General features: G+C 49.1%; 1 protein-coding gene and 1 long non-coding RNA gene across 3 annotated transcripts; both read right to left on the bottom strand.

Annotated features, from left to right (window-relative positions):
- Positions 1–490: 490 nt before the first annotated feature.
- On the bottom strand, positions 491–4,377 carry LOC135576816 (cilia- and flagella-associated protein 52-like). 2 transcript variants are annotated; one of them, XM_065043968.1, is made up of 4 exons: positions 4,189–4,377; positions 2,133–3,010; positions 1,859–1,970; positions 491–1,197 (listed from the first exon to the last, which is right to left on the bottom strand). In XM_065043968.1, the coding sequence occupies exons 2-4, from the start codon at positions 2,319–2,321 to the stop codon at positions 1,037–1,039; spliced, it is 462 nt and encodes a 153-aa protein (XP_064900040.1). In that variant the 5' UTR covers positions 2,322–3,010; positions 4,189–4,377; the 3' UTR covers positions 491–1,036. The 2 variants fall into 2 exon arrangements, 1 of the variants encoding a protein (XP_064900040.1); XR_010468549.1 differs by lacking the exons at positions 1,859–1,970; positions 2,133–3,010; positions 4,189–4,377 and adding an exon at positions 1,412–1,677 and having other exon boundaries at positions 1,065–1,197.
- A 1,402-nt stretch (positions 4,378–5,779) lies between these two features.
- LOC135576817 (uncharacterized) lies at positions 5,780–8,672 on the bottom strand. The gene is made up of 3 exons (XR_010468550.1): positions 7,817–8,672; positions 6,697–6,867; positions 5,780–6,280 (listed from the first exon to the last, which is right to left on the bottom strand). It is a non-coding gene; the product is annotated as an uncharacterized LOC135576817 (long non-coding RNA).
- Positions 8,673–27,199: the final 18,527 nt, after the last annotated feature.

Raw genomic sequence — 27,199 nt, forward strand, 5'->3', positions numbered from 1 at the left:
TGAGCTGAGCTGTTCCAGGCCCGGCAGAAATCCATTGTCATGCTGCCAATCACAAGAACAATAAAAACAAAGGGAAAACATGGTCCCCACTGTCTGGGCTTTGCCATCGGACAATGTTTTCTGTATTGGAGCCGCTCCCGTCCCTTGGCACAGGCTGGAACACCCGTGCGGCCGAGGGGAAATGTGCTTTCAGACACCCCGTCCCACTGCCGCGGGTTGTACCCGGGGCTGAGCTGGGGAGAACCGGTGGGGCTGGGAGACTGGGCATGGTCCAGCTCTGCCTGTGCGCTGCCTGTGCGCTGCCTGTGCTCTGCCTGTGCGCTGCCTATTGCTCTGCTTGTGCTCTGCCTGTGCGCTGCCTGCTCCGCTCTCTGCTCCACTGCCCGCACCACTGTCTGCATTTCTGCCTGCACCGCTGCCTGTGCGCTGCCTGTGCTCTCCCTGTGCTCTCCCTGTGCGCTGCCCGTGCGCTGCCCGTGCGCTGCCCGTGCGCTGCCTGTGCGCTGCCTGTGCGCTGCCTGCTCCGCTCTCTGCTCCACTGCCTGTGCGCTGCCTGCACCACTGTCTCCACGCCTGTCTGCACCACTGCCTGCACTGCTGTCTGCACTAAACACAGCAGACTGAATTGAAACAACAAGTTATTCATTAAATAAGAGACAGGAGAGTGCACAGAAGAGAGAGACCATGTGAAAGCAAGAGAGAGCCCACAAATGAGTAGACGTACAAGGCAGATGATGCTGAGACGGGCAGGAAAGGCGGCAGGAACAACGCAAACTGTTACAACGACTGCCAAGGTGATTTTTGGAAGTGATGAATCCAAAACAAACAGCAAATTCTTAGCTCCCCTGAAAAAAATTGAGCTAGAAAGGGTATCTAAGGACCTGGTAAATGCATACCAGGGAGCAGAAATATACTGTTTACTCTAACAGAACAAACGATTGACAACAAACTGAGTGGTAAGAGAAGAGCATTTCCAGGGCCGGCCGGGGAAGCAGCAGCCCAGCAGCTCCGGCACCGGCTGTCAGCCCGAGCTGGGCTATTTCCAGATGAGGACGGCACCGGCCGCGCTCACGCTCACCATGTACTTGTTCGCGGGGCAGATCTTGAGGCGGGTGATGTTGCCGCTGTGGCCCACTCCCACGTGAGTCACCGTGCCCTCCTTATAGTCCCACAGCTTCACCAGATGGTCGTCACCACCTGCGTCAGGCACAGAGGAAGAACAAACGATTACAATGACAGGACAAGGGGTAATGGGACCAAGCTGGAACACAAGAGGTTCCACTTCAATTTGAGAAGAAACTTCTTCTCAGTGAGGGTGCCAGAGCACTGAACAGGCTGCCCAGGGGGGTGTGGAGTCTCCTTTTCTGCAGACATTCAATACCCGCCTGGACATGTTCCTGTGCGACCTCACCTGGGCGTTCCTGCTCCATGGGGGATTGGACTGGATGATCTTCTGAGGTCCCTTCCCATCCCAAACATACTGTGATACTGTGATACACCGAGTTCTGCTGCTTTTTGTTCCCCGCTCCCAGGCAGGGGAACGCTTCGGTGTTCCTAGGAAGAGCAGGATATGTTTTCTTGGGCATTATGGCAAAACCTGCTTCTGTTCTGCTGGGGTCAGTGTCCAGTGAAGGGCTCAGGACCTTCACCAGCAGATCCCAGTGAGCTACAGCAGCATCTTCCCAGTCTGAACTACAGCCTGAACCACAGTATTTTTCTTTGGTGATTCATGTTCTTTTCCCCTTTAGCTGACCCCTTTTTTCAGCTTTTTCGCACTGTACTGAGATCCTTGGTTCACTGCCTTGCTTTTCCTGGTCTTAATACGACCTCCTTTCTCCAGCTCCAACCACGCACTCACCTGTGACAAAGGACGCCCCGTCCGCTGTGATGTCCATCCCGTTGATGGAGCTCGACAGAGAGCCTTGCACTTCTCTGATTGCGGAGCCATCGAGCCCTTCCCAGTACACGATCTAGAGAGCAGAGCAGAGCGGGGCGCTCAGCTGGCCGTGAGCAGCACACGGGTTTCAGCACCGCCCTGGGACACAACCTGCTGTGCAGGGACCGGAGTTTCACCCCAGAACCAGCGCCAGACCGTGTGTTGTGCACTGCAGAGTTCCTGCAGCTTTGCTCACCTTTCTGTCTGTTCCACTGGTGATTATCTGGTACTCTCCGCGATGGTAACACACGCATTTGAACAATGTGTTGTCTAGGATCATTTGTTTTCTCACGTAACGCCTGCAAAACACCCCAAAATGAGACAGAGCAACAGCATCAAAACCCAAACTTTGCCTGCCTGGAATGTCTCTGCCTGTGCTGTACATCAGATCTCTCTCCTTGGATATTCTCAGGCACTGCTCTGAGTTCAGGGTTCCATGAAGCCCGTTAGGCTATCAGTTCTGTTTCCATCACAGCTGCCCTGTAGGACTCTTGATCTGCTGTCGTACGAAATGAAATGTTTAAACCCAGAATGCTTTCCAGGTGCTGTTCCCTATGCCAAGGTGTCCTCGGCCTTACCCCAGTGCAGAAAGTCTGCAGATCCGCAAGAGCTCGACACGAGTCACAAAGTTCTGGAAAACAGAGCTAGTGGGAAACTTGGGAACTCACCCGCTCCACCTTGGCCAAGCAGGATCCCGCACAGGAAAACAACCGCAGACAAAGGTTTGTCTGAGCTTTTCTGAAAAGCTTCTCGAATTGGAGGTTCTACATTCCCTGACCCGATTGTTCTTTCTAGAAGTTTTTATCTCTTCATGCTCTTTTTCCCCTCCTCCTCGCTCTGTGGTGTCCCAAACCGGGCACAGTGACCCTACAGATATTACCAGCACTCCAAGTGCCTTCGCAATACTAATCTGTCGCCTTGCTCAAGATCCCAGATGACGCACGTTCCGCCCAGGCTGGCTGTGACACCCTCTTTGTCGTTCTTATTAGTCTTGATGCAGGACACGGCACCTCTGTGCTCCTTCAGAACTCCCCTCAGCTTCTGGGTTTTCTCACCAATATTCCAGATCCTCACCTGAAAATCAGCAGCACACATCTGCTCTGGTACCAGCTGGTCCTGCCGGAGCTCAGGAGGAGCTTTCCTGAACTCTGCCTTTCTCTGCCAACACGTACAGCAGCTCAGTCCCAACCGTCTCCATTGGCCTGTGGGTTATTGGTGCAGCTGACCTGTGAAGCTCAACTGAGTTCTCCACAGTGTAATCCACTTGCTTCAGGAATTCGTGGCCATCAACCCCAGGCCTTGGTTTTGCCAAGTGCCCGCTCTCCCATGCTTCATTTTACACAGCTCTTGATCAGGAAAAACCACCCAGTCCACGATCTATTGCCAGTGGTGCTTTCAAGATCAAAGCACAAAGCTGCTGCAATGGAATAGAAAGGAGCTACCCGCTATTTGTCCTACAGAGAATGCCAGGAAGGAAATACAAAACAGCTCTTTAAAGCTTCGATGTGAAACACGTGCCTGAAAGCACCTCTTTTCCCTGTGCTGGTAACAGCAAAAACCTTTCTGCTTTGAGGCCTTGATCCTTCACACCTTGCACGTCCTGTCCCACTAGTGCCAAACATTGCAATGTCTGTTCACCTCGACATTCCACTAAGGCCAAATCCCAGGGAAAATTTAGACATTTAGACACGGGCATCAAAGGCAGAGAAGAGCTGACCTTCCACGCTTTCGAGGCTGATGCCGAGTTCCCGAAGGGATCTGGATGTCCAGTTGCCACTTGCTCAAAGCTCAGAGCATCCCGATCCCTTCAGCAACCCTGAAGTCACAGCTTCCTGAGGACTGATTCTGACAGAACCATTGGCATCGCAGAGCAGCTTTTTTGTGTTCCCAACGAGTACTGCAAGTGCGCCCCTGCGGTTCTCCTTTCTGCTTCACCAACCTTTAGTTGTAATTCTGTCTCAGCTGCACAAATACAGCCAAATAGAGGGGAGAGACAAATGAACAAAAAGGATGAAGAGCATATTCTGCATTAGAAGGATTTCCAAAACTGCCATGCCAGAAGAAATCGGGGTACTGTTTTACATGATGCCCTCTGAGAACAACAGCACATCTCAAAGCTGATCTCTTTGAACTCAGCCCTTGGCTCAAGCGGCAGCTCAGAACAGCTCCCGTTCTGACTGAGCACTTCCAGGCAATTCGCAGGCCCTGTGATGAGCGCACGAAGCTGCTCCAGGTTTTGAAGCACAAATTACCTGCCCGTCACCTCCTCCGCTAATGATCTGTTTGCAGTCGCTGGTCGCAGCAATTGCCGTCACTCCCAGGTTATGGGCGTTGTTGATCTCGTACATTGGCTCTCCCGTAGCGGGCACGAAGGCGCGGATTTTCCCGTCATTCCAAGCTGATGAACAGAAAGAAAGAGACTGCCCGGGCGCACAGACTTTCCTCACGCTGTTGTCGCTCTTTCCTTTCCAAACCAACCCCTTTTTATAAAGAAGTTCCCACATAAGGCCCACGCTGTTAGATCACCAGCATACCCGTGAAAACCACTGTGCTGCAGATGAGCCCGCAGAGCTGTTGAAATGTAATTGCTTTTGGATTCTGGCTGTGGACAAAGTGGTTTGGTAACCATGGGGAGGCTGCACGGCTGCTCTAGGACTGCAGGAGTCCCTGTGTCAGCAACTTGCACATGGCGATGGACGGCGGCTTTATGCAAACATGCTCTCCATACATCACAGGTGAAGCTGCTGCACACAACAAGGTTGATATTTTAGAATTAGGTAATTTAAATAAGACTGAACCGCATTCTGGATTGCCGGAATTCACTGATCCAAAGCAAGGTCTCCAGCCCTTGCCTTCTACCCTCACCGCAACTGCAGCACCAGGACAGCGGGGCTGCCAGCAAAGTCCATCGCACCAGCTGCAAGCAAAGAGGCCTTTGGGTGTCGCCATGAACTCCATTTAAACGCTTTCCCAATTTAATCTTCTCTTCGTTTTAACATACTGATGTTTATTAAGTTGAGCAACCACGGCTCTGGACTGACCATTACCTGAAACGATGACCATGCCGTCCCTCGTCACCTTGACCGCGTGGCAGGTGACGTTGGGGACGGTGATTTGCAGCCGCTCCAGACGTTCCGGCGTGTACCACACTCGAATGTCGTTTGTGGAGCAGGTAACGAACAAGTCCCAATGTCCCCTGGAGAGTTCAGAGAGGAGAGGGAACGAGGAGGGGCACACAGAAACGCTCCTTGCTTTGTCACAGCTCAAATCGGCCTCCAAAGCTCGGCTTTGCTAACCTGCAGCTGGGATCTGCCCCACAGGGATCCCCATGGCTAAGACAAAGGCCTTTTTTGGAGGATCACCTTTCTCACATGAAATTCCCCTGGTTTGGGTTCTCTTCAAAGATTCATTTTAAGGAACAGTTAAAGGGAAACTAAAAGAACTCTTTCTGCTGAAGCTGTGACGTTTATTCCCCATATTCAATCTCTAAACAACTTCATGTGTTCTATAGAATAGACACAAAAGTGGGTGTAAAAGTGCTGACTGCCCAGGTTTAACATCAGCCACTAACAGCAGCCTCACATTGTAAAGATGTCATTTTTTATCTTGCTTACTGGATGATTCCCATTCAACAGCGCTGAAGGCAATAGAAATGATGGCAAAGTCTGTTCATAATACACTTGTTATAAATGTTGGAATAAAACAAGACCTGCAGCATTTCAAAAGCCATGGGACACAGTGCTTTGAAATAAGCTCTAAGCCACTCGTCCTAGGGATGCAACAGAAAGTGACATCTAGAAAGGTACCGCGAGCTTTTGTTCAACAGCACCATCAATGCCCAGAAAGGTGAACCAGGACAGAGAAAACCGGCACAACACAAGTGTGGCCTCTTTCAAGCCCAGCTTGCACGGGTGCTTTATCAACCAGGATAACATCAGCAAGTGAAGGATTCTGAAATAAGCCAGAGCAGGGAAATTAAGCCCGTATTTCCCCATCAGCAATAGGCTTTGTTCAAGAGCAGGCAACAGATAAGAAGTTCAAACATCTACGCAAGGATGTAGTCCTGTAGTCCTTACAGTCAGCACTAATGGCTGTGACACAGGCGTGTCAATCAGCGGTATCAGCAGCACATCACCCTAAAGCTCCACCTGATTTTCTCATTAAATGAGAAGATGTGGGTTTGAGGCTGGCGGCAGGCAGGGAGGAGCGCTTCCTGCACCCTGCACTCCCTGCACCTCGGTGACATCTGATCCTTTGTGCTGGGCCGAGAAGCGAAGCAATAAAAATACGCCAAAAATGTTCATTTGGATCAAAATCCCATTTTCCATCTGGAGAGATGATCCACTGTGGGTTTAAAAAAACAAAAGAAAGAGTCACGATGCTACTACCCAGGAAGGGAACATTTGCTGTGCATTCACAAGACAAATGCAGAGCGACCCTGGGACAAAAGGGGGAGGCTGCCATCCCTGCCGGTGCCCAAACATCAATAATTCAGGTCTTTTTACTTATCATCCTTTCTGCAGATCAGTGATTTTTCCAGTGCTCCAACTGAACTGCTGCCTTCTGCTTTGAAGCAGCTGCTCACCGTCACCCCGGCGTTTTTTGGGCAGGTGACAGCATCGCCCGTATCAATCATCCCAACAGATGGTACCAGGCTCTGGGTTCCTGTGGTCAAAGCTGCGCACACAGGCACCCTGACCTCAGCGGCAGCTCCTCAAGCTTCTGCACCAGCCAAATACAGCCCAGCCCGTTATACTCACTCAGGAAAAACAATGTCGTTGACGGCTTCGGTGTGACAGACGGCGACCAGCTCCTCTTTAAATGTAGCGTAGGCACTGCGGTGCATCTGGCCTTTATTTGTCCCTAGAAAGAACTGGTCGTCCCGACCTCTACACGTCAGGGAAGTGACAGCACCTTCAACTCGCATTCTCCTGTGCAAAGAAAGCAAAGGTTTGGCCATACATTGACCTCGAGGAACTTTCATTTTCCAGCTTCTCGAGAATTCGACTGTCGCTGTTTCCCCAAAAAGCTCCGCACTAGGCTGTGATATCAAGACGCAAGAGCGTGGGCAGGACTAACATTCCATTCCCAGTCACGTTTCCTACTTCCCATGATCTTGCCCGTCCCACCTGCTGCTCTGCCAGGGCTGGCACAGGCAGCGCTTTGGAGACTTGATTTCCTGCACCAGGGCCTAAGGTAACAACAGCTTTGTTGATATTCTTGCTCAAGTGCACTTCAATATCCCACTTTCAAGGATATTTCCAGACTGTTTAGACCTTCTGGGAATAGTTTCAGTCGTACAAAGCTAAGCTTGCAGAACTGTACACTTGAAGGGGATATTCAAGCAATGCCAAATGAGTAGGTGTGAGCCCAATTTTCAAATCACGTATGGGGAAATGACGCCTGCAGCTTTCTATCTGGTATGCAGAAAAAAGCCTTGCAAATACTCCAGCACTTCCAGACACGTGCCTATCAAATTAGCAGAGCCCTGCTTTACAATCCCATGACCCCCAACAAACCCTTTTGGAGATGGCAACTACTACTCTTTCTCACCCGGCGTAAATAAGCATCATTCTATTGACTTCAACAAATCTGTCTGGCTTGGCATCAGTTTAGGATCTGACTCCTACTGCTCCAAAGGAAACAACAGTCATTTCCAAGGAAGGATCAGAGGGCACTTCCCTGCAAACGCACGCAGTCATTTTCAGTTTGCTCCAACCTCATGACGCTGGAACCAGACCGTGTATTGTGTCTGCAGGACTGAAAAACTGAGACTGACTTGGATGATGCCTTTCCATAGAAATGATTGGTTCTCATACCGTGACCCTTTTGGAGGAATTGTCACCTCTCCCCTCCTGATTCTTCCATCTACAAACTCACTTCTTTACTTGGCAGTCTGAGCCTGTACAGAGAGCTACAGTCCCTTCTCCGGTGCCGACTATTAAACCTCCTGTCTTCGGCAAAAGCAAAGCTGTGACTCCCTAGGAGAAAACAGGATGAAAACGCAATCGGATGGGAGCAGAGGCTCCTTGCTGCTGCAGCCACGCTGAACAGCACAACGGAGTCTCTACCGGGCTCCCGACGGCGGTGCTTATCTCACTCCAATATGGCTTTGTCAGTGTTTTGTCACTGACCTGGGCTAAAGAGTGGCTCTCTAGAGGGAGAAGGGAGAAAAGAGTTATTAACTGCAGGTCTATATGAACTAATACAGTACGAGGAGTGAGCAAACAGCATTATCTTGGATTCTTCAGAGCAGCTGGGACCACGTACAGAGCCTGACCTCATCGCAGCAAGCGATACCCACATCGTGGAGCGGCACTCGCGCTTTTCCTTCCGCGTGTCCTTCATCCAACAGCCACGAAAACAACAGAGGATACAACTCAGCTTCAATGGTCTTTCCTACAGCTCTTTTTAGGATGATCCTCTGCGTCTCAGGCCTCTCTCTCTGCCTGAAAGATGCAATCCCATCTCCCACCTATTAGGAATCAAATACGTTTGTCACAGGAAAGCTTTGGAAATGAGTCAGCCCATGGTCAACACGGGTTTCTGCTGTTACTGAGCAGAGCAGATCAACGGGAGGCCAGCCACTGGAAAAGGAGAAATGCTGTTCGGTGGATAAAGTACCAGGCTACAGGAAAAAAATGCATGACAACAACATCAACAAAAAACACCCAAACAAATGAAAACAGTCCTCAGCCTTCCACAAAATACAAGTGTAAGAAGAGTCAGATCTGCTTCAGTTCTGCCACCTGTGAAGTAATATTACTGTTCCATGTACAACAGATTCATTCTTGAAAATCACCAAGAGACTCCAAGATAGGCTGCCAGAGGAGTGAAATGACTTCTGTGGGGTTAAATCACAGTATCACAGTATCACAGTATGTTTGGGATGGGAAGGGACCTCAGAAGATCATCCAGTCCAATCCCCCCATGGAGCAGGAACGCCCAGATGAGGTCGCACAGGGACATGTCCAGGCGGGTTTTGAATGTCTGCAGAGAAGGAGACTCCACACCCCCCTGGGCGGCCTGTTCAGTGCTCTGGCACCCTCACTGAGAAGAAGTTTCTTCTCAAATTTAAGTGGAACCTCTTGTGTTCCAGCTTGGTCCCATTACCCCTTGTCCTGTCATTGTTTGCCACTGAGAAGAGCCTGGCTCTGTCCTCACGGCACTCACCTTTTATATATTTATAGACATTAATAAGGTCCCCCCTTAGCCTCCTCTTCTCCAAACTAGAGAGACCCAGCTCCCTCAGCCTTTCTTCATAAGGGAGGTGCTCCACTCCCTTCATCATCTTTGTTGCCCTACACTGGACTCTCCTGATATTCTAACTTGGGAAAATATCCCTACGAGCTTGGGCGAACTTCTGCATGAGTGAAATGGAAAGGACAAAACCATGAAATAAAGGAGCTTTGTGCCACCAAACTGGAACTGAAAACGAAGTTCCCGTCCCAGAGGCGCCTGCAGAACCTGTGGCCGGCGGCTGTTCCGCCCAGACAGACCCGCAGGGACGGGCAGGAGCTGTTGGACTGACACCGTAAGTCACAGTCCAGACTCCAGCAGCATTTGCCGCTCCCAGGTTCATAAGCACCATTGCCAGCCCTTGGGATCCCACCAGCAGGTTCGCAACGTTCAGATTGTTTCTCCTTTAAGCCCGAGCCATTATGGGAAAACAACAATTTCTGTTTGGTGGTGGCTCTTCGGGGTAAAACAATGCCCAGCTCCAGCATTTAGTGTTGTGAAAGCACCAAGAAGTCAATTCTCAAAGAGCGACCAAGAGGCGACTCAGAGTAATTCTGTATTGATTCCCCAGGAAGAAACCCCTGTCGTGGGCTTGACTTGTGACTGGGGAACACACACAGATGTCGCTGCTTTAGGATTCAAAGTCTGACATCTAAGCAGCACCCCCAGCCTTCCTGTGCTTCTCAAGCATTAATCTGGCCTAAGCCCGGGAAATGTTCAGCATTTAACACCTTCAGAGGGTTTAGAAAAACCAAAGCCACAAAGTGTTGGTTTTGTTCGCGGAAAGGACTGAAGGTCTAAGGAAGGAGAGAGAAGAAGTGAAGAAAGAAGAGAAAACAAAATGGATATCTGAGCTGTTTAGACCCAGAAAGGACACGGAAAAAGCCACAGGCGAGCTCTGATGAATCTGGGAAAATTACTTTGCTTCAATTATCCACGCAAATAGAAGCAATTGGTTGTTTTTAAAGGCTTGCTTACACGTTTTAAAGGAAAAAACCCCAAATCACCAGAAGCGTTACTGTGCATTCCAGCGCTGGCAATGCAGGCAGCCTCACACCTACCTACGCATCGGCTTAAAGACGATTTAACTTGAGGATCAAATAACCATGGGCTGCAGAAAAGAACCTGACACACGCTCTCCCGCTCTGTGATTCACCAGCACTGAGTTCCCCGTTCGCCGGCTCCAGCAGCAGCACATCCGCAGTCTCCTGATGGGTGACAAACACGACCTGCGGAGAGGATCTTCTGCCACATTCTCACAGCGGCAGCGGCGCCGGGTTTTGTGCAAATATTCTCAGCAAACGCACAAGAACAAAGGGATTCTTTTGCATTAGAAAGACGATCCACAAGCAGAGCGGTTTCTGAGCAATGCTTCTGGAAACTTCCTCTGAGGCGCTGGCAGCGTTTGGCGAGTCCCCTGTTATCACGGGCCCATCACCTGGCTGCTGAGCTCCTGGTCTGCGGTTTTGCCTGTAAAATCTTCCACCTCAGGCGCCCTTTGGGTTCAGCGTTATGGCAGGTGGCAGCATTACAAATGCAACCTATGACTACGGAGTTTATCTGATTACAGCTGCCAGTGCTCTTGTAGGTGAAATGCAGAGTCTAACGTAGGAGGTTAAAAATATCTCCGTTCATTATTGACTGCTCACCCAAAGAAACCAGCGCTTTCAAGTACGACTATAAATAAAAACCCCATCAGAACTGCAGCCTGCCCGGTCCCTTCCTGCAGGGATTCCTGCTCTTTGTCCCACTCGGATCTCTTGCAAAGTTCTTGAGCGCTCTGTGAACTCTTCCAGCGCATCTCCTGTCAATATTTATTTCTTTTTACAATGCAAATCACTCCAACTACTTCTGAACATGCGTTTGCAATTGTACATCCCTCTTCACATTCCAACGGGTGCCCTACAGCTCCTCAGGCCCGCGGCAGGGAGCAAAATTAATGCTGCTGTTTATTCCAGTCTTTATACACCTTAGAGACAGGCACTTAAACTTCATTCCAGGTAGATGGAAAACAAGTTGCTTCATCATAACAAACTATTTTGCCACTCCTCTTCAAAACAGAAACCAAGAAATCTTCAGATCGTGTCTATACAATCAACACGTTCTTATGTATCTAAAGGCAAAGTTCCTTTAAGGGTGCCCCACCTTGTTTTCAATAGAATCGCCTCCTCACCCCGCAGTATCTAAACCCTTTACAGATGTGCTCGGCGTGGGGTGGCTGTGGACTCCAGGTTTGCAGTTTCATGCTTTGCCACCGGATCGTAATTCCCCGGTGCAACTGGTGAACATGGGTTGCAGAGGTTTGTTCTCAAACACAGACAGCATTGCAATGCGTGGCTCCGGAGGGGAGAAGTTTTGGTACAAGTGCTAATGCAAGGTACATTTTCAAGAAAGACACACAAGATGTCTTGGTTAGCAACAGGATGGACTAAATTGTGTGGAAACAAGGATGCAAATAGTTTTGTTTTGATAACCGCTGTGGTTTTGACTCGAAAAAACATCTGCAAAATACCTCTTTCGGCACTGGAGGTGAGGCTACAACTGGAAATTTCTGCCGTAAAACACGAGATCCTACGTGTGTCCAGCGAGCACTTGTTGACAGTCCAGTGACAAGGCGTGATTTGTGTGCAGAGATGTGCAGGGCGTGGGCGGAAAGGGAATCACAGCACGGAGCTGGGAAAGAGAGCTGGAAAGTATGAGAGGGGATCTGTGGCCGAGGCACTGACAGTAACTGCAGAGAAAAACGTCCCAGCGCCTTCCCAGTGACGGCAGCAACACGGGTTTGCCCTGGTGCATTCCCCTCCTCGGGCACAAGGGAAGCGCATTGGGAAGAGCGAGGGAGAGAGCAAGAGGAGAAGGGGTGACGGGGCTGAGCGGGTGTCCTGGTTTTGTTAAAAACAAGTATCTCTTTCAGTGAATTTGCCTGTCAGCTAAAGCCTTCATATTAACTGCATTTTCCTGGAGAACCAGACACATGTTTTGGTAAACCTAGCAATGGAATGCAAACTTATTGATAAGCACGGATGGACATCTCGCGAGAGGGGCGACGAGAAACAAGTGAGCAAGAAACTGACCAACTGTGTATAACATTCCATTCACGTGAATACTTCATATAAAAGTGGGAGATCACGAGGATCTCGAGTGCTTTTCCCTTTTCCCTGCTGCTTATGGCCGACCTTAGGAGAGGACCTTGCTAGTCGTCCCTGCGAACTGAGGCCTAGTGAGAGACTGAATCCAGCTCCAATTGGCTGCAGAGTCCAATCCAGGACTTCGGGTGCCGGCTCTGCAGTTGCTGAGACTTTCAGGATTGGTTTTGTATATTTTGTATTATTTTCTCTATTCTTATTAGTAGCATTAGTAAAACATCTTTAATTTTTTCCAACTCTCTTCACTCTGTGCTTCTTTTCCTCCCAGTTGCCTCTCCTTAGTGAAAAGGGGGGAGAGGGAGGGGGAAGTGTGTGGGGGGGAGAGGGGGCTAACAACACATCTGCCAGGGTTTTATTGTCACCCCGCAATCTTAACCCTCGACAGTAATTGGCACCCAACGTGGGGCAAGAGAAAGAGGTAAATTTGAAGATTTTTGGCTTTTCTACAGCTCTGACGTACCTTTCAGTTTTCTTGGCACGGTGCCAACTCATAGAGTTGCGATACTTGCGCATCCGTTTGCTTTGGATATTATTTAGTTGTATTAAGGCAAAGTGAATTACACTGATTTAAAGATGTTATGGCATAAGTTGTATCAGTTATTTTCTACATTGTGCTCACTGATTCCATATCTGTGTTGGGCTTTCTTTTTAAATCGAAGTATTCATTATATAACAACAAGGAACTGGACAATGGTCATGATGATGCTGTGTGGTTTGTCGCTGGTTTATTTCATTATACTGCAGCCGCTAATGAATTTCTACTCGCTTCTGCTTTACCTTGAAAAGCCTCCAGGAGAGATTAGAGAGCCGTACGGCTCTGTGTTTGCTAATTGGTCAGGCGAATCTTTAGAAAGGCTGACTAACAATACTTTCGTTTTTTCGCTAGGACAGTTCGCAAATGTTTTAGAGAACTTTGAATATCCTTGGAGTTTTGATAGAACTGTGATGGTGTTATCTGGTTTGCTGAATGTGTGTCAGTTTGTGCTTCTGTTAAGAGAAATGGCGTTCAACAGGAGGTTTGCGTCTCTTTGTTGTCCTGAGATTTGCGGTGCGTCTTCGGAAGCTTTAGCAAAAAGCACTCCGAGCCGCTCGAGAAAGAGCAAAACAGCAAAAGCTGCCGCTGCAGCCACTGCCCCCCCAACGGCGGCTTCGCAGGCTGAAGCTACAGCTCCTCCGCAGAGTTCCTCTGCCAAGGTCGCTGCAGATAACATCCCTTCTCCAGCCTCAAAGGCTAACAAGGCAGCCCCCCCTTCTTCACACACTGGGCACTGTTGCTGCTGTAACCACTGTGACAGTCATTCAGACTCTGGAAATAAATCAAATGATGGTGAACCCATATCAGCATCAGTTGCTGGTTGTAAGAAAGTCACTAGAAAGACTACCCGTGCAGCAGATGATGGCACAGGGCCAACATCGACCCAAGGGGCACCATCAGGACAGGGAGGAGATGAAGTGACCACCACTCGGTCCTTTTCTCCAGGTGAGCTGAGAGATCTGAGAAAAGACTTTAGTCATCGTGAAAGCGAGAATATTTTAACCTGGCTGCTCCGATGCTGGGACAATGGGGCAGAAACAATTGAATTGGAAGGTGGTGAAGCCAGGCAGCTGGGATCTCTGTCAAGAGATTCCACCATTGATAGGGCAATTTCAAGAGAGTCTAATGCCACTAGTCTCTGGACCCGACTCCTGGCAGCTATGAAAGTAAGATTCCCCTACAAGGAAGATTGTATATCCAAGTTAGGGAAATGGAATACTATGGAGAGAGGTATTCAGTTCCTGAGAGAATTAGCTGTGCGAGAGATCATCTATTTTGGATCAGACAACCAAGAGGGGACAGACCCAGATAGGATCAATTGTACACGATCTCTGTGGCGCAGATTTGTACAAAGTGCACCCCCTGCATATGCTAGGTCATTGGCAGGAATGGTCTGGTCAGCTAGAGGTCAACAAGAGATTAATGAAGTGATTGAGCAGCTTCGGAACTTTGAGGACAGCCTTGCTGGTTCTCTACGGGCTTGTGTCTCCGCTGTAGAGAAACTGTGTGAAAAATCTGATGACCGGTTTGAAAAGCTGTTGCAGGAAATCAAAGAACTCAGAGAAGACACCTACCATTCACGACCTGCACAAACCTATGTTTCAGCTATTAGGAAAAGGCGTTTCCAATCTCGAGAGAGAGGACAGAGGCAGCCCACAAAAAGAGGTTCACTGTGGTTCTTCCTACATGAGCAGGGAGAAAACATGAATAAGTGGCATGGAAGACCTACCTCAGAACTTCAAGAACGAGTACGTGAGATAAAAGGAAAAACTCCTAGGAAGGTGGCTGCTCCAGTTTACAAAAGGAGCAGAAGAGATTCTGGTGCTCTTGAAGGAACCTCTAATTCACACCCAGAGACTGTGCAAAACAGAAATTAGAGGTGCCCTGCCTCCAACCAGTTGGAGGAAAGGGATAACAGAGTTTATTGGACTGTACAAATACGATGGCCTGGTACAACACACCCCCAGGAGTACAAAGCTTTAGTGGACGCTGGTGCACAGTGTACGATAATTCCTTCTAATTATAAAGGAACACAATCCATCAGTATTGTTGAAGTGACTGGGGGATCCCAGGAACTGACTGTTGTAGAGGCTGAAATGAGCCTAACTGGAAAAAACTGGCAAAAGCATCCCATTGTGACTGGTCCAGATGCTCCGTGCATCCTTGGCATAGACTACCTCAGGAGAGGGTACTTTAAGGACCCAAAAGGGTATAGGTGGGCATTTGGTATAGCAGCTGTGGACACTGAGAAAATTGAACAGCTGTCTGATTTGCCTGGTCTTTCAGATGATCCTTCTGTTGTAGGACTGCTGATGGTTGACGATCAGCAGGTGCCAATTGCTATCACGACGGTGCATCGCCGGCAATATCGCACCAATCGAGACTCTTTGATTCCGATCCAGACGTTGATCCGTCAATTGGAAAGCCAGGGTGTGATCAGTAAGACTCGCTCACCTTTTAACAGCCCATCTGGCCAGTGCGTAAGTCTAGTGACAAGTGGAGACTAACTGTAGACTATCGTGGCCTGAATGAAGTTACACCACCACTGAGTGCTGCTGTGCCTGACATGCTAGAACTGCAATTTGAACTGGAGTCAAAGGCAGCCAAGTGTGATGCTACAATTGACATTGCTAATGCATTTTTCTCTGTTCCTGTAGCAGCAGAGTGCAGGCCGCAGTTTGCTTTCACCTGGAGAGGCATCCAGTACACGTGGAATCGCTTGCCCCAGGGGTGGAAACACAGTCCTACCATCTGCCATGGGCTGATCCAGACCACACTGGAGCAAGGTAAAGCTCCAGAACACTTGCAATATATTGATGACATCATCGTATGGGGCGACACAGCGAAAGAAGTCTTTGAGAAAGGTGAGAGAATAATTCAGATTCTTTTGGATGCTGGTTTTGCCATAAAACGAAGCAAGGTCAAGGGACCTGTGTGAGAGATCCATTTTTTAGGAATAAATGGGCAAGATGGCCGTTGTCAGGTCCCAATGGATGTGATCAACAAAACCGCAGCAATGTCTCCACCTACTAATAAAAAGGAGACACAGACTTTTTTGGGCGTTGTAGGTTTTTGGAGAATGCATATTCCTGACTACAGCCAGATTGTGAGCCCTCTCTATCGAGTGACTCGTAAAAAGAACCAGTTTGAGTGGGGCCATGAACAGCGACAAGCCTTTGAACAAATGAAGCGTGAGATAACTCATGCGGTGGCCCTTGGACCAGTTCGGACTGGACTAGATGTTAAAAATGTGCTCTGCACCGCAGCCGGAGATAATGGACTTACCTGGAGCCTCAGAAAGCACCAGGAGAAACCCGAGGTCGACCCTTAGGTTTTTGGAGTGGAGGATACAAAGGATCTGAGGCCAACTATACTCCAACTGAAAAAGAGATACTAGCAGCATACGAAGGAGTCCGAGCTGCTTCAGAAGTGACCGGTACTGAAGCACAGCTCCTCCTGGCACCTCGACTGCCGGTGCTGAGCTGCATGTTCAAAGGGACGGTTCCCTCTCCACATCATGCAACCGAAGTTACGTGGAGTAAATGGATTGCATTGATCACGCAACGAGCTCGAATTGGAAATCCCAATCGCCCAGGGAGCTTAGAAGTGATTACAGACTGGCCAGAAAGCAAAGACTTTGGGATGTCTCCAGATGAGGAGGAGGTAACACGTGCTGAAGAAACACCACCGTTCGGCACGTAGATGCTCATGTGGCTAAAAGTCGAGCCACCGAGGAACATCTAAACCACCAACAAGCGGATCAAGCTGCTAAGATTAAAGTAGCTGAGATGGACTTGGACTGGCAACATACAGGTGAACTTTTCCTAGCCCAATGGGCTCATGATGCTTCAGGGCATCAATGTAGAGATGCAACATATAAATGGGCTCGCGATCGAGGGGTGGATTTAACTATGGACACTATTTCACAGGTTATTCATGAATGTGAGACTTGTGCCGAAATCAAACAAGCGAAACGGTTAAAGCCTGTACGGTATCAGGGGACGATGGTTAAAGTATAAGTATGGAGAAGCTTGGCAGATTGATTATATTACACTTCCACAACCACGTCAAGGTAAGCGTTATGTACTTACAATGGTGGAAGCAACCACTGGATGGTTGGAAACATATGCCGTACCTCATGCTACAGCCCGAAATACCATCTTGGGCCTTGAAAAGCAAGTCCTTGGCGACACGGTACGCCAGGAAGAATTGAATCAGACAACGGTATTAATTTCAAAAACAGTCTTATAGACAATTGGGCCAAAGAACATGGTATTGAGTGGGTATATCATATTCCATATCATGCACCAGCCTCTGGGAAAATGGAAAGGTACAATGGTTTGTAAAAACTGCACTAAAGACGTTGGGTGGTGGAACCTTTAAACACTGGGATTCACATTTAGCAAAAGCCACTTGGTTGGTCAACACCAGAGGATCAACTAATGGAGCTGGACCTGCCCAATCAGAGATTCTACGGACTGTAGAAGGAGATAAAGTCCCTGTAGTACACATGATATCATGTTAGGAAAGGCAGTCTGGGTTAATCCTGGCTCAGCAAAGTCAAGCCCATTCGCGGGATTGTTTTTGCCCAGGGACCTGGCAGCACCTGGTGGGTGATGCTTAAGGATGGAGAAGTTCAGTGTGTACCTCAACGGGATTTGAGTTTAGGTGAAAATATTCAATACTGAAACTGCATGATGTGAATTGCCATACTAACAGTGTTTAATAAGTGTCTTCCAGATCAAGACAGTGATGATGAAACCAGAGCTAGCTTCTTCGAGTGGCGCCTGACAACTTCTTCGAAGTTGATGTCTTTAACCCACAAACAGTGGTCATGAGATGCACTTGTACCATTTTTCCTGCCCTGGGAGACTGTCGTGACAAAATGAACTTAATGAACTTTTCAAAGGATGGTCCACTGATTAATTACTCCTGTGTATATATGTACATATGTATATATATATATAGTAGTAGTGAGTAATTAGATTGTATTGATAGATTGTATTGATAAGGTTTAAGTATTCAGTGAATGGCATATTATAAGGGGTGGAATGTCCTGGTTTTGTTAAAAAACAAGTTTCTCTTTCAGTGAATTTTGCCTGTCAGCTAAAGCTTCATATTAACTGCATTTTCCTGGAGAACCAGACACATGTTTTGGTAAACCTAGCAATGGAATGCAAACTTATTGATAAGCACGGATGGACATCTCGTGAGAGGGGCGACGAGAAACAAGTGACCAAGAAACTGACCAACTGTGTATAACATCCCATTCACGTGAATACTTCATATAAAAGTGGGAGATCACGAGGATCTCGTCCCTTTTCCCTTTTGCCTTTGCTTTTCCCTTCTGCTTATGGCCGACATTAGGAGAGGACCTTGCTAGTCGTCCCTGCGAACTGAGGCCAGTGACAGACTGAATCCAGCTCCGGTTGGCTGCAGAGTCCAGTCCAGGACTTTGGTTGCCGGCTCTGCAGTTGCTGAGACTTTCAAGATTGGTTTTGTATATTTTGTATTATTTTCTCTATTCTTATTAGTAGCATTAGTAAAACATCTTTAATTTTTCCAACTCTTCTCTCTGTCCTTCTTGCCCTCCCGATCGCCTGTCCTGAGTGGGAAAAGGGGAGAGGGAGGGGCACAAGGGGGAAGTGGGGGGGAGAGGGGGTTAACAACACATCTGCCAGGGTTTTATTGTCACCCCGCAATCTTAACCCTCGACAACATGAGACCTTAATAAAGCAAACCCTGGAGGCATTAAGAGGGGCCAAACAAATTGCAGTAGTTTACGTAAAGGGCCATCGGAAGGGAACCTCCACGCAAGTAAGAGGAAATAATTTAGCCGACGAAGAAGCTAAGAAAGCTGCGCTACCGGCAATAAAAGCAGTCGAACAGGATCCTGTACAAACTAAGTATGCTATGAGATTTACAAATCAGGAAAAGGAGAAATTGGGGCAAATGGGAATAGTCGAACGAGAGGGGAAGTGGTGGCTACCGGATGAGAGAGAAATGCTCCCGAAAGGAGTGGCTTGGCAAGTCCTGAGAGAGTTTCATAGACAAACCCATTGGGGAGTGCAGGCTCTGGTAGATCAATTCGCTAACAAATATATGGTTATGGGGGTGTGTGATCTAGCAAAAGGAATTGTTGGAGAATGTTTAACATGTCAAAGGATAAATAAACAGCACCTTAGGGAGAGAATCCCTGGGGGAAGACAACTGGCCAAAAAGCCATTCGAAAGGATTCAGGTAGACTTTACGGAGTTACCAGAGGTAGGCAGATATAAATACCTTCTAGTTATGGTAGACCACCTAACTCACTTTGTTGAAGCCTTTCCGGTAGCTCGGGCCACTGCGAGGACAGTAGTAAAAATATTATTAGAGCATATCATACCTAGATATGGGATCATGTCAGTTATCGATTCGGACAGAGGACCCCATTTTACTTCCAAAATAATTAGAGAAACGTTAGAAGCTCTGGGAACCAAGTGGGAGTATCACACTCCTTGGCACCCCCAGAGTTCAGGAAAAGTTGAAAGGATGAACGGAGAAATTAAAAAGCACCTGACCAAATTAATGATAGAAACCAGAATGAACTGGGTGAAGTGCCTCCCCTTAGCCCTCTTGAACATAAGGACACAACCGAGGGCCGATACAGGACTTTCCTCCTGTGAAATGTTATATGGAATGCCCTATGATTTGGAGAAGCCAATCGAACACCCTAAAGTGGAAGAAAAGATGTTACAAGAATATCTTATAGAACTCATGAGGAGGAGGCAAGAACTGTTAAAGCGAGGCCTGGTGGTTCAAAGACCACCTTTAGATGTAGCAATACATAGTATTAAGCCGGGAGATCAAGTACTCGTAAAAACATGGAAGGAATCATCGTTAACCCCTCGCTGGGAGGGACCTTTCCTTGTTTTACTCACCACAGATACCGCAGTCCGCGCCGCAGAAAGAGGATGGACACACGCTAGTCGAGTAAAAGGTCCTGTCCTACATACAGACTGGGAAGTCACCGGGGAACCGGATGAGTTGAAGCTGACCTTCAGGAGGAAACAGACACGTGACGTATAGCCGTAGATACTAAGCTTCTTATGGACAACTGTAAGGAATTGCGGAAGTTACATATCGCATGTCCTGTATGCAAACAGTGTAATCCTTGGGTATGTCGTGTGTGTAGCAGGTGCAGGATACAGCAGTGGGAAAAGTTTCCTTATGTTGAACGATGGTGTGATGAGTGTTTGGGAAAAACCATAAATACTGTGGAAATACTGTGGAAATTACTGGACGGGAAAATTGGCCTAGATACGGACATTATAGAAGAGATTGGTACAGAACTGTTGCACAGTTAGGAGAGAAACTTATAGTTAAGAACATAGAGTGTAGTAAAAATATTCAGTACTTTCTGTATGACCCGTAAGTCCAGACATTTGGGAAATAACCAAGAGGAAGTGTAAGAAGCGTTTAGTAAAAATACGGGAATGTTCCAGACCCTGTGAGGATTCGGGACAGTGGCCAAACCCTTGTATTTGAAAATAGCCCTATTGGGTTGAGTATTGGAAAGCGGGTTGTGACAGAACAAGGAGAGGATTCAGGAGGCAGTCCCCTGAAGACTACAACTGCTGCCGAGAAGAAAACTTACCCGGCTACTCTGAAGCAACAGAGTAGGCCCAGGGCAAGGCAGAGGGGTATCCTTGTGGGGATTGGCAAGTGCCTCCGAAGACTCCTAAAATAAAGCAGCTCCGTTAGGCAGAACAACCCTCAACAAAATGAACCTCCACTGGCTGATTTTCAGCCAACCAGGGGCCGGGTCGCTCTCCCTAATCCTCCTTACCTTACCGGTAATAATAGCAATAAAGCAGGGGAGTTCTCACCAACCTTTTAAATGGACCCTCTATCGATGGGAGGGCCAAACGATCATACAACAACAGAGCACATCAGGGTCACCTTCTTTTACTGCAACCTTCTGCCAATTAGTTCAGATTGAGCCATGCCTTAACAAAATGGGGTTTTATATGTGCCCCAGCACAGGGCCCTCGTATTGTAATACCCCAGGACACTATTACTGCGCTTACTGGGGGTGTGAAACGATTGCCTCAAGCTGGCCAATTCCTCCGGCAAATACTGATCAGTTCTTAAAGGTTGGATGGGGACCTGTAGGATGCATTCCTCCTTCGGGAGTCGTGAACCAAGGCCGCCGACTAAAACTCGGTTATCCTCGCAACCGAAACGAGCGGGACAGTGATGGCGAGTATGAATATATATTCCTTAACATAACAAACCCTGAACATAGTGGATGGCTTGTTGGGAAAACCTGGGGAATGCGGTATTATGAACCGGGTGATGATAGGGGAGGCATGTTCTTCATAAAGAAGGAAGAAGTTAAACCGACCCCTCGAGCGATAGGTCCCAATCCAGTAGTAAAATCCCCTCCCCCTCTGGGTAAGGAGACAAGGACAGTAGAGAAGGAGAATATAATAGTAAAAGAGGAAACTGTCACTGAAGCCTTGAAATCTCTGAATACTGAAGCCTCGCAATCTTTGAATCCTCTATGGGAAATTATCCGGGCTACTTATCAAACCCTAAACTATACTCAACCCAACTTAACCACTGGTTGCTGGTTGTGTTATAATGTTAATCCACCCTTTTATGAAGCTATAGGGGATAATCGTCGGTATACCATAAACAAGGAGTCTGTGCCTATTCAATGTCCTTGGGAAAAGCAGAAAAGAGGGATAACTATGCAACATGGAACTGGGATAGGGACTTGTATAGGTAAAGTACCAAACTCCAAGAGACCACTTTGTGGGAATATCGTACCGAACCTTAACGAAACCACAGGAGATATTATTCCCCCGAATGGAACAAAATGGATATGTTCTAGGACGGGACTTACTCCATGTGTGTCTTTAAAGGTGTTCAACAGTTCCCGAGAGTATTGCATGTTAGTTACCATCATCCCAAGGATATTGGATCATCAAGAAAATGTAATGTATGATATTTGGGATACAGGACTCCATCGTACCAAACGGGAACCCATTACAGCCATTACTATAGCCACGTTGCTAGGGTTAGGGGCAGCCGGAGCAGGAACAGGGAGAGCTTCACTTGTTCAACAAAATCAAGGATTCAATTCCTTGAAGACTGCGATAGATGAGGACCTAGAGAGAACTGAAAACTCCATAACCGCCTTAGAGAGATCTCTAACCTCGCTATCTGAAGTGGTGTGGCAAAACAGGAGAGGGATGGATCTCCTTTTCTTACAGCAAGGTGGACTATGCGCAGCCTTGAAGGAAGAGTGTTGTTTTTATGCAGATCACACAGGGGTAGTCCGAGACTCGATGGTGAAATTAAGGGAGAGACTGGAACAGAGAAAAAGGGAAAGAGAAGCTGCAAAAGGGTGGTACGAGTTTTGGTTTATTCAGTCCCCGTGGCTAACTACATTGCTATCCACAGTAGCTGGACCCTTGATGATATTATTACTCACCCTAACCTTTGGACCCTGTATCCTAAATCGACTTATTGGACTAGTTAAAAACCGTGTAGAGCGGGTACACCTTATGCTGCTACAGAAACATGGAACTCATGAAGAAGCTGAAATGACCTTACTAGCCCGAAAAGTGGTAATTCGATTTGATCAACAAATAAATGAGTAAAAAAAAAAAAAGGGGGGGGAATTGTAATAAGTGATGGTCAAAATTGTTAATGTTGAACAAATCAAGTAGGATTCAATTATATAATGCATATTGTTGTAAGCAGTAACTGCGCTTGTGCAAGTTTGATTATGTTTTGTAGAACCTTGTAGTAGTAGTTAAGCCAATGTCTGGATTGCCTGGATGGTGCCACAGGTAACAGGACTCCCGGATGGTGCCACAGGTAACAGGACTCCCGGATGGTGCCACAGATAACAGGACTCCCGGATGGTGCCACAGGTAACGGGACTCCCGGATGGTGCCACAGGTAACGGGACTCCCGGATGGTGCCACAGGTAACGGGACTCCCGGATGGTGCCACAGGTAACGGGACTCCCGGATGGTGCCACAGGTAACAAAGTTCCAGAGACGGAAATTCCCAGCGTGTGAACGAGCGTATAACATATATAAGCACACACGAAAAGTTGAGTGGTGTGCCTGTTGGCGGAACTGAGCTTCCCCCGGTCACCCAGCGCTGTTTTGCCTAATTACCGCTTGCTAAATAAAATCGATTGATTGGCTCAGAATCGATTTATTGGCTCTTATTTATAACAAATGTGATCTGTGTGTGGCGCAGGAGCTTCCCGTCCACTTGCTCCTCCATTCAGTCAGGTGCTGCAAGAGAGGGACAGAGAAAGAAACAGTCAGGACCGGATTAACAACCTCGTCATCCCTGTCCCCAAACCTGCAGGCGTCCTAGGAGGCCTGATCTAAGTTTGGCTCTTCTCCCTCTCTTTGCTGGAATACTTCACTGCACAAATTTCTGTCATGAACACTCTCTGAACCAATCTGATGTGTTCATAGTTCCCAGCCCAGCGTCCATTCCTCAAGGTACCTCAGCATTTCCCTTTGAAACCACACCTGAGTGCCATCCCGTCCTGAGCTACCTCAGCATTGCCCACTGCATCCTCCCCGACGCCATCTCCTCCCTGAGCTCCCTCAGCCTTTCCCGCCAAAGCCTCCCCGATGTCACCCCCTCCCTGAGCTCCCTCAGCCTTTCCCGCCAAAGCCTCCCCGATGTCCCCCCTCCCTGAGCTCCCTCAGCCTTTCCCGCCAAAGCCTCCCCGATGTCACCCCTCCCTGAGCTCCCTCAGCCTTTCCCGCCAAAGCCTCCCCGATGTCCCCCCTCCCTGAGCTCCCTCAGCCTTTCCCGCCAAAGCCTCCCCGATGTCACCCCTCCCTGAGCTCCCTCAGCCTTTCCCGCCAAAGCCTCCCGATGTCACCCCTCCCTGAGCTCCCTCAGCCTTTCCCGCCAAAGCCTCCCCGATGTCACCCCTCCCTGAGGTCCCTCAGCCTTTCCCGCCAAAGCCTCCCGATGTCACCCCTCCCTGAGGTCCCTCAGCCTTTCCCGCCAAAGCCTCCCCGATGTCCCCCCTCCCTGAGCTCCCTCAGCCTTTCCCGCCCAAGCTCCTTCCCGCCGTCCCGCCCTCAGGCTCCTCCGCCGCTCCCGCCGCTCCCCCCGTTCCCGGCCCCTCCCCGCGGCAGCGCCGCCCCCGCCCCTCGCGCCCCCTGGCGCCCCCACGGCGGCCCCGGCCCCGCCTGCGCCGCTCCCGACCCGGCGCTGCCCCCTCCCGCTCGCTTTCCTCCCTCTGCCCTGCGGCACCACGGGCTCCCCCCTCCGCCCCACGGCCCCGCCCGAGCCCCGCGCAGCGCTCAGCCCGGGGCTCCCTTCCCTCACAGCCGCCCGCGTGTTTCCCCCTCGCCCCTTTCTCGGCCCGACCCGGGGCCGCGCTCTTGCGGCTGGCTGCCCCTCGCCTTCCTCCTGCCGAACCCAGCCCGTCCCTCCCCCTCCAGCCTCCCCCCTCAGCCGGGACCGGGGCGGCCCCGTCCAGTCTCCCCGCTGTCCGCCCGCCCCTCGCTCACCGCCGGCCCCGCCGCTCCTCGCGCGCTGCTCCCGCCGCCGCACCGCCGGCACGCGCCCCTCGGCCCGCGCGCTTCTGCACCGTGGCCCCGCCCTTCCCGCGCAGGAGCCAATCCCGTCCGCGCCCGCCACCGGGCCCCGCCCCCCCTCCCGGCCCGGAGCCGCCGGCGGCCGCAGAGCGGCGCTGTCCGCCCGCAGCGCGGCCCCGGCCCCGGCGGGTCAGCGGCAGCGGGGCCGGGAGCGCTCGGGCTGCGCCCGCCCGGGACGGCCCGGGACCGAGGGCTCCGCCGCTGCAGCCCGTTTCGTGCCGTTTGCACCCCGGCTTACACGGCTGCAGCCTTCCTGCTGCTGCAGCTCACACATCTTTCTTCCTTCTAACCGCACAGCAGGTCACACTCACAAACGTTCCGTGCTCGCTGGCATAAGAACATCTGCAGAAGAACCTACAGCCATTACACAGATATACCACCGACCACAGCTTTCTGAGCTTTCAGGTTAAAGTTCTGTAGATACCCATGTTTCAATCAAACAGACACCACCAGCAGAGCTGCTGCCTCTGCCGTCTTTGCTCAGAAAGCAGTGACAACACCAGAAAACACATTGGCAGCCGGTGCTTTGACCAGTGAAGGTGGGATCTGCAAAAGTCTGATTAAACCAAGCAGCCTGAGGTCTTTACCAAGCTGCAGATCTGCCAGGAATGCTGAAATGCAAGAGTTTACTCCTGCACTATTCCACAATGGAACAGCCACTTCATATCAAAATCATCTCAAAGTTCCAAACCGGTACATTAAAAAGCTGTCACTAGGTATTAGAAGACCACTGCAAGATCTTATTGCTTTTGAGTTAAATGATAATTTTACAATAAACCAGAAGCCAAACAATTTCTGCAGCCTGTTGCTCATCCTCCTGTTCATTCATTAGCACTGCAGCAATCAGTTGTTATACGACGTGTCAACAGAGGCGATAGAAAAACCCCAAACAAAACTTACTGTATCTAGTGGTGTATCTGGGATGCTGTATCTAGGATGCTGTATCTGGGATGCTGTATCCAGGATGCTGTATTTAGGATGCTGTATTTAGGATGCTGTATCTGGGATGCTGTATCTATGATGCTGTATGTAAGATGCTGTATCTAGGATGCTGTATCTATGATGCTGTATCTGGGATGCTGTATCTAGGATGCTGTATCTAGGATGCTCTATCTGGGATGCTGTATCTGGGATGCTGTATCTGGGATGCTGAATCTGGGATGCTGTATCTAGGATGCTGTATCTGGGATGCTGAATCTGGGATGCTGTATCTAGGATGCTGTATCTGGGGTGCTGTATTTGGGATGCTGTATATGAGATCCTGTATCTAGGATGCTGTATCTGGGATTCTGTATTGGTGATCCTGTATCTATGATGCTGTATCTAGGATGCTGTATCTAGGATGCTGTATCTGGGATTCTGTATCTGGGATGCTGTATCTACGATGCTGTATCTAGGATGCTGTATCTGGGATGCTGTATCTGGAATGCTGTATCTGGCATGCTGTATCTAGGATGCTGTATCTGGGATGCTGTATCTAGGATGCTTTGTCTAGGATGCTGTATCTGGGATGCTGTATCCTGTTCATTCATTAGCACTGCAGCAATCAGTTGTTATACGATGTGTGAACAGAGGCGATTGAAAAACCCCAAACAAAACTTACTGTATCTAGTGGTGGATCTAGGATCCTGTATCTGGGATGCTGTATCTAGGATGCTGTATCTATGATGCTGTATCTGGGATGCTCTATCTGGGATGCTGTATCTAGGATGCTGTATATAGGATGCTGTATCTAGGATGCTGTATCTGGGATGCTGTATCTAGGATGCTGTATCTAGGATGCTGTATCTGGGATGCTGTATCTGGGATGCTGTATCTAGGATGGTATATCTAGGATGCTGTATCTGGGATGCTGTATCCTGTTCATTCATTAGCACTGCAGCAATCAGTTTTTATACGACGTGTCAACAGAGGCGATTGAAAAACCCCAAACAAAACTTACTGAAGCCCACGGACCCCCCGCCCTCCCTGCCCCCCCCACCCTGAGCCCCACGATCAGCACCTGGTGCGGGAGAGGAGCAGAACTCGACAGACAGAACCAGAAATGCGACTGCGGGGAGAAGGAAACACCAAGGCAGTTACAGCTTCCTTAACATCCCAAATCTGATGTCTTCCAAACCAAAGCTTGCGAGCGGGGGAGGAAAAAGCTGAGACGACTCAATGTGAGTGACAGAGCATAGTTGACTTTATTGGTCCAGGGTACACATATTTATAAAGATAACCTGAATAAAGCATCCTAGATACAGCATCCCAGATACAGCATCCCAGATACAGATTCTGAGGTACAGCGTCCTGGATACAGCATCCCGTATCCAGCATCCAAGATACAGCATCCTAGATCCAGCATTCCAGATACAGCATCCCAGATAGAGGATCCACGATACAGCATCCTATATACAGCATCCCAGATACAGCATCCTAGATACAGCATCCCAGATACAGAATCCCAGATGCAGCATCCTAGACACAGCATCATAGATACAGCATCCTAGAGACAGCATCCTAGATACAGCATCCCATATACAGCATCCTAGATACAGCATCCTAGATACAGCATCCCAGATACAGCATCCCAGATACAGCATCATAGATACAGCATCCTAGATAAAGCATCCCAGATACAGCATCCCAGATACAGCATCCCAGATACAGCATCCTAGATACAGCATCCCAGATACAGCATCGCAGGTATAAGATCCTCAATACA

The sequence above is a fragment of the Columba livia genome, chromosome 31, assembly GCF_036013475.1.
Source record: "Columba livia isolate bColLiv1 breed racing homer chromosome 31, bColLiv1.pat.W.v2, whole genome shotgun sequence".
In the NCBI taxonomy this organism is placed as follows: domain Eukaryota; kingdom Metazoa; phylum Chordata; class Aves; order Columbiformes; family Columbidae; genus Columba; species Columba livia.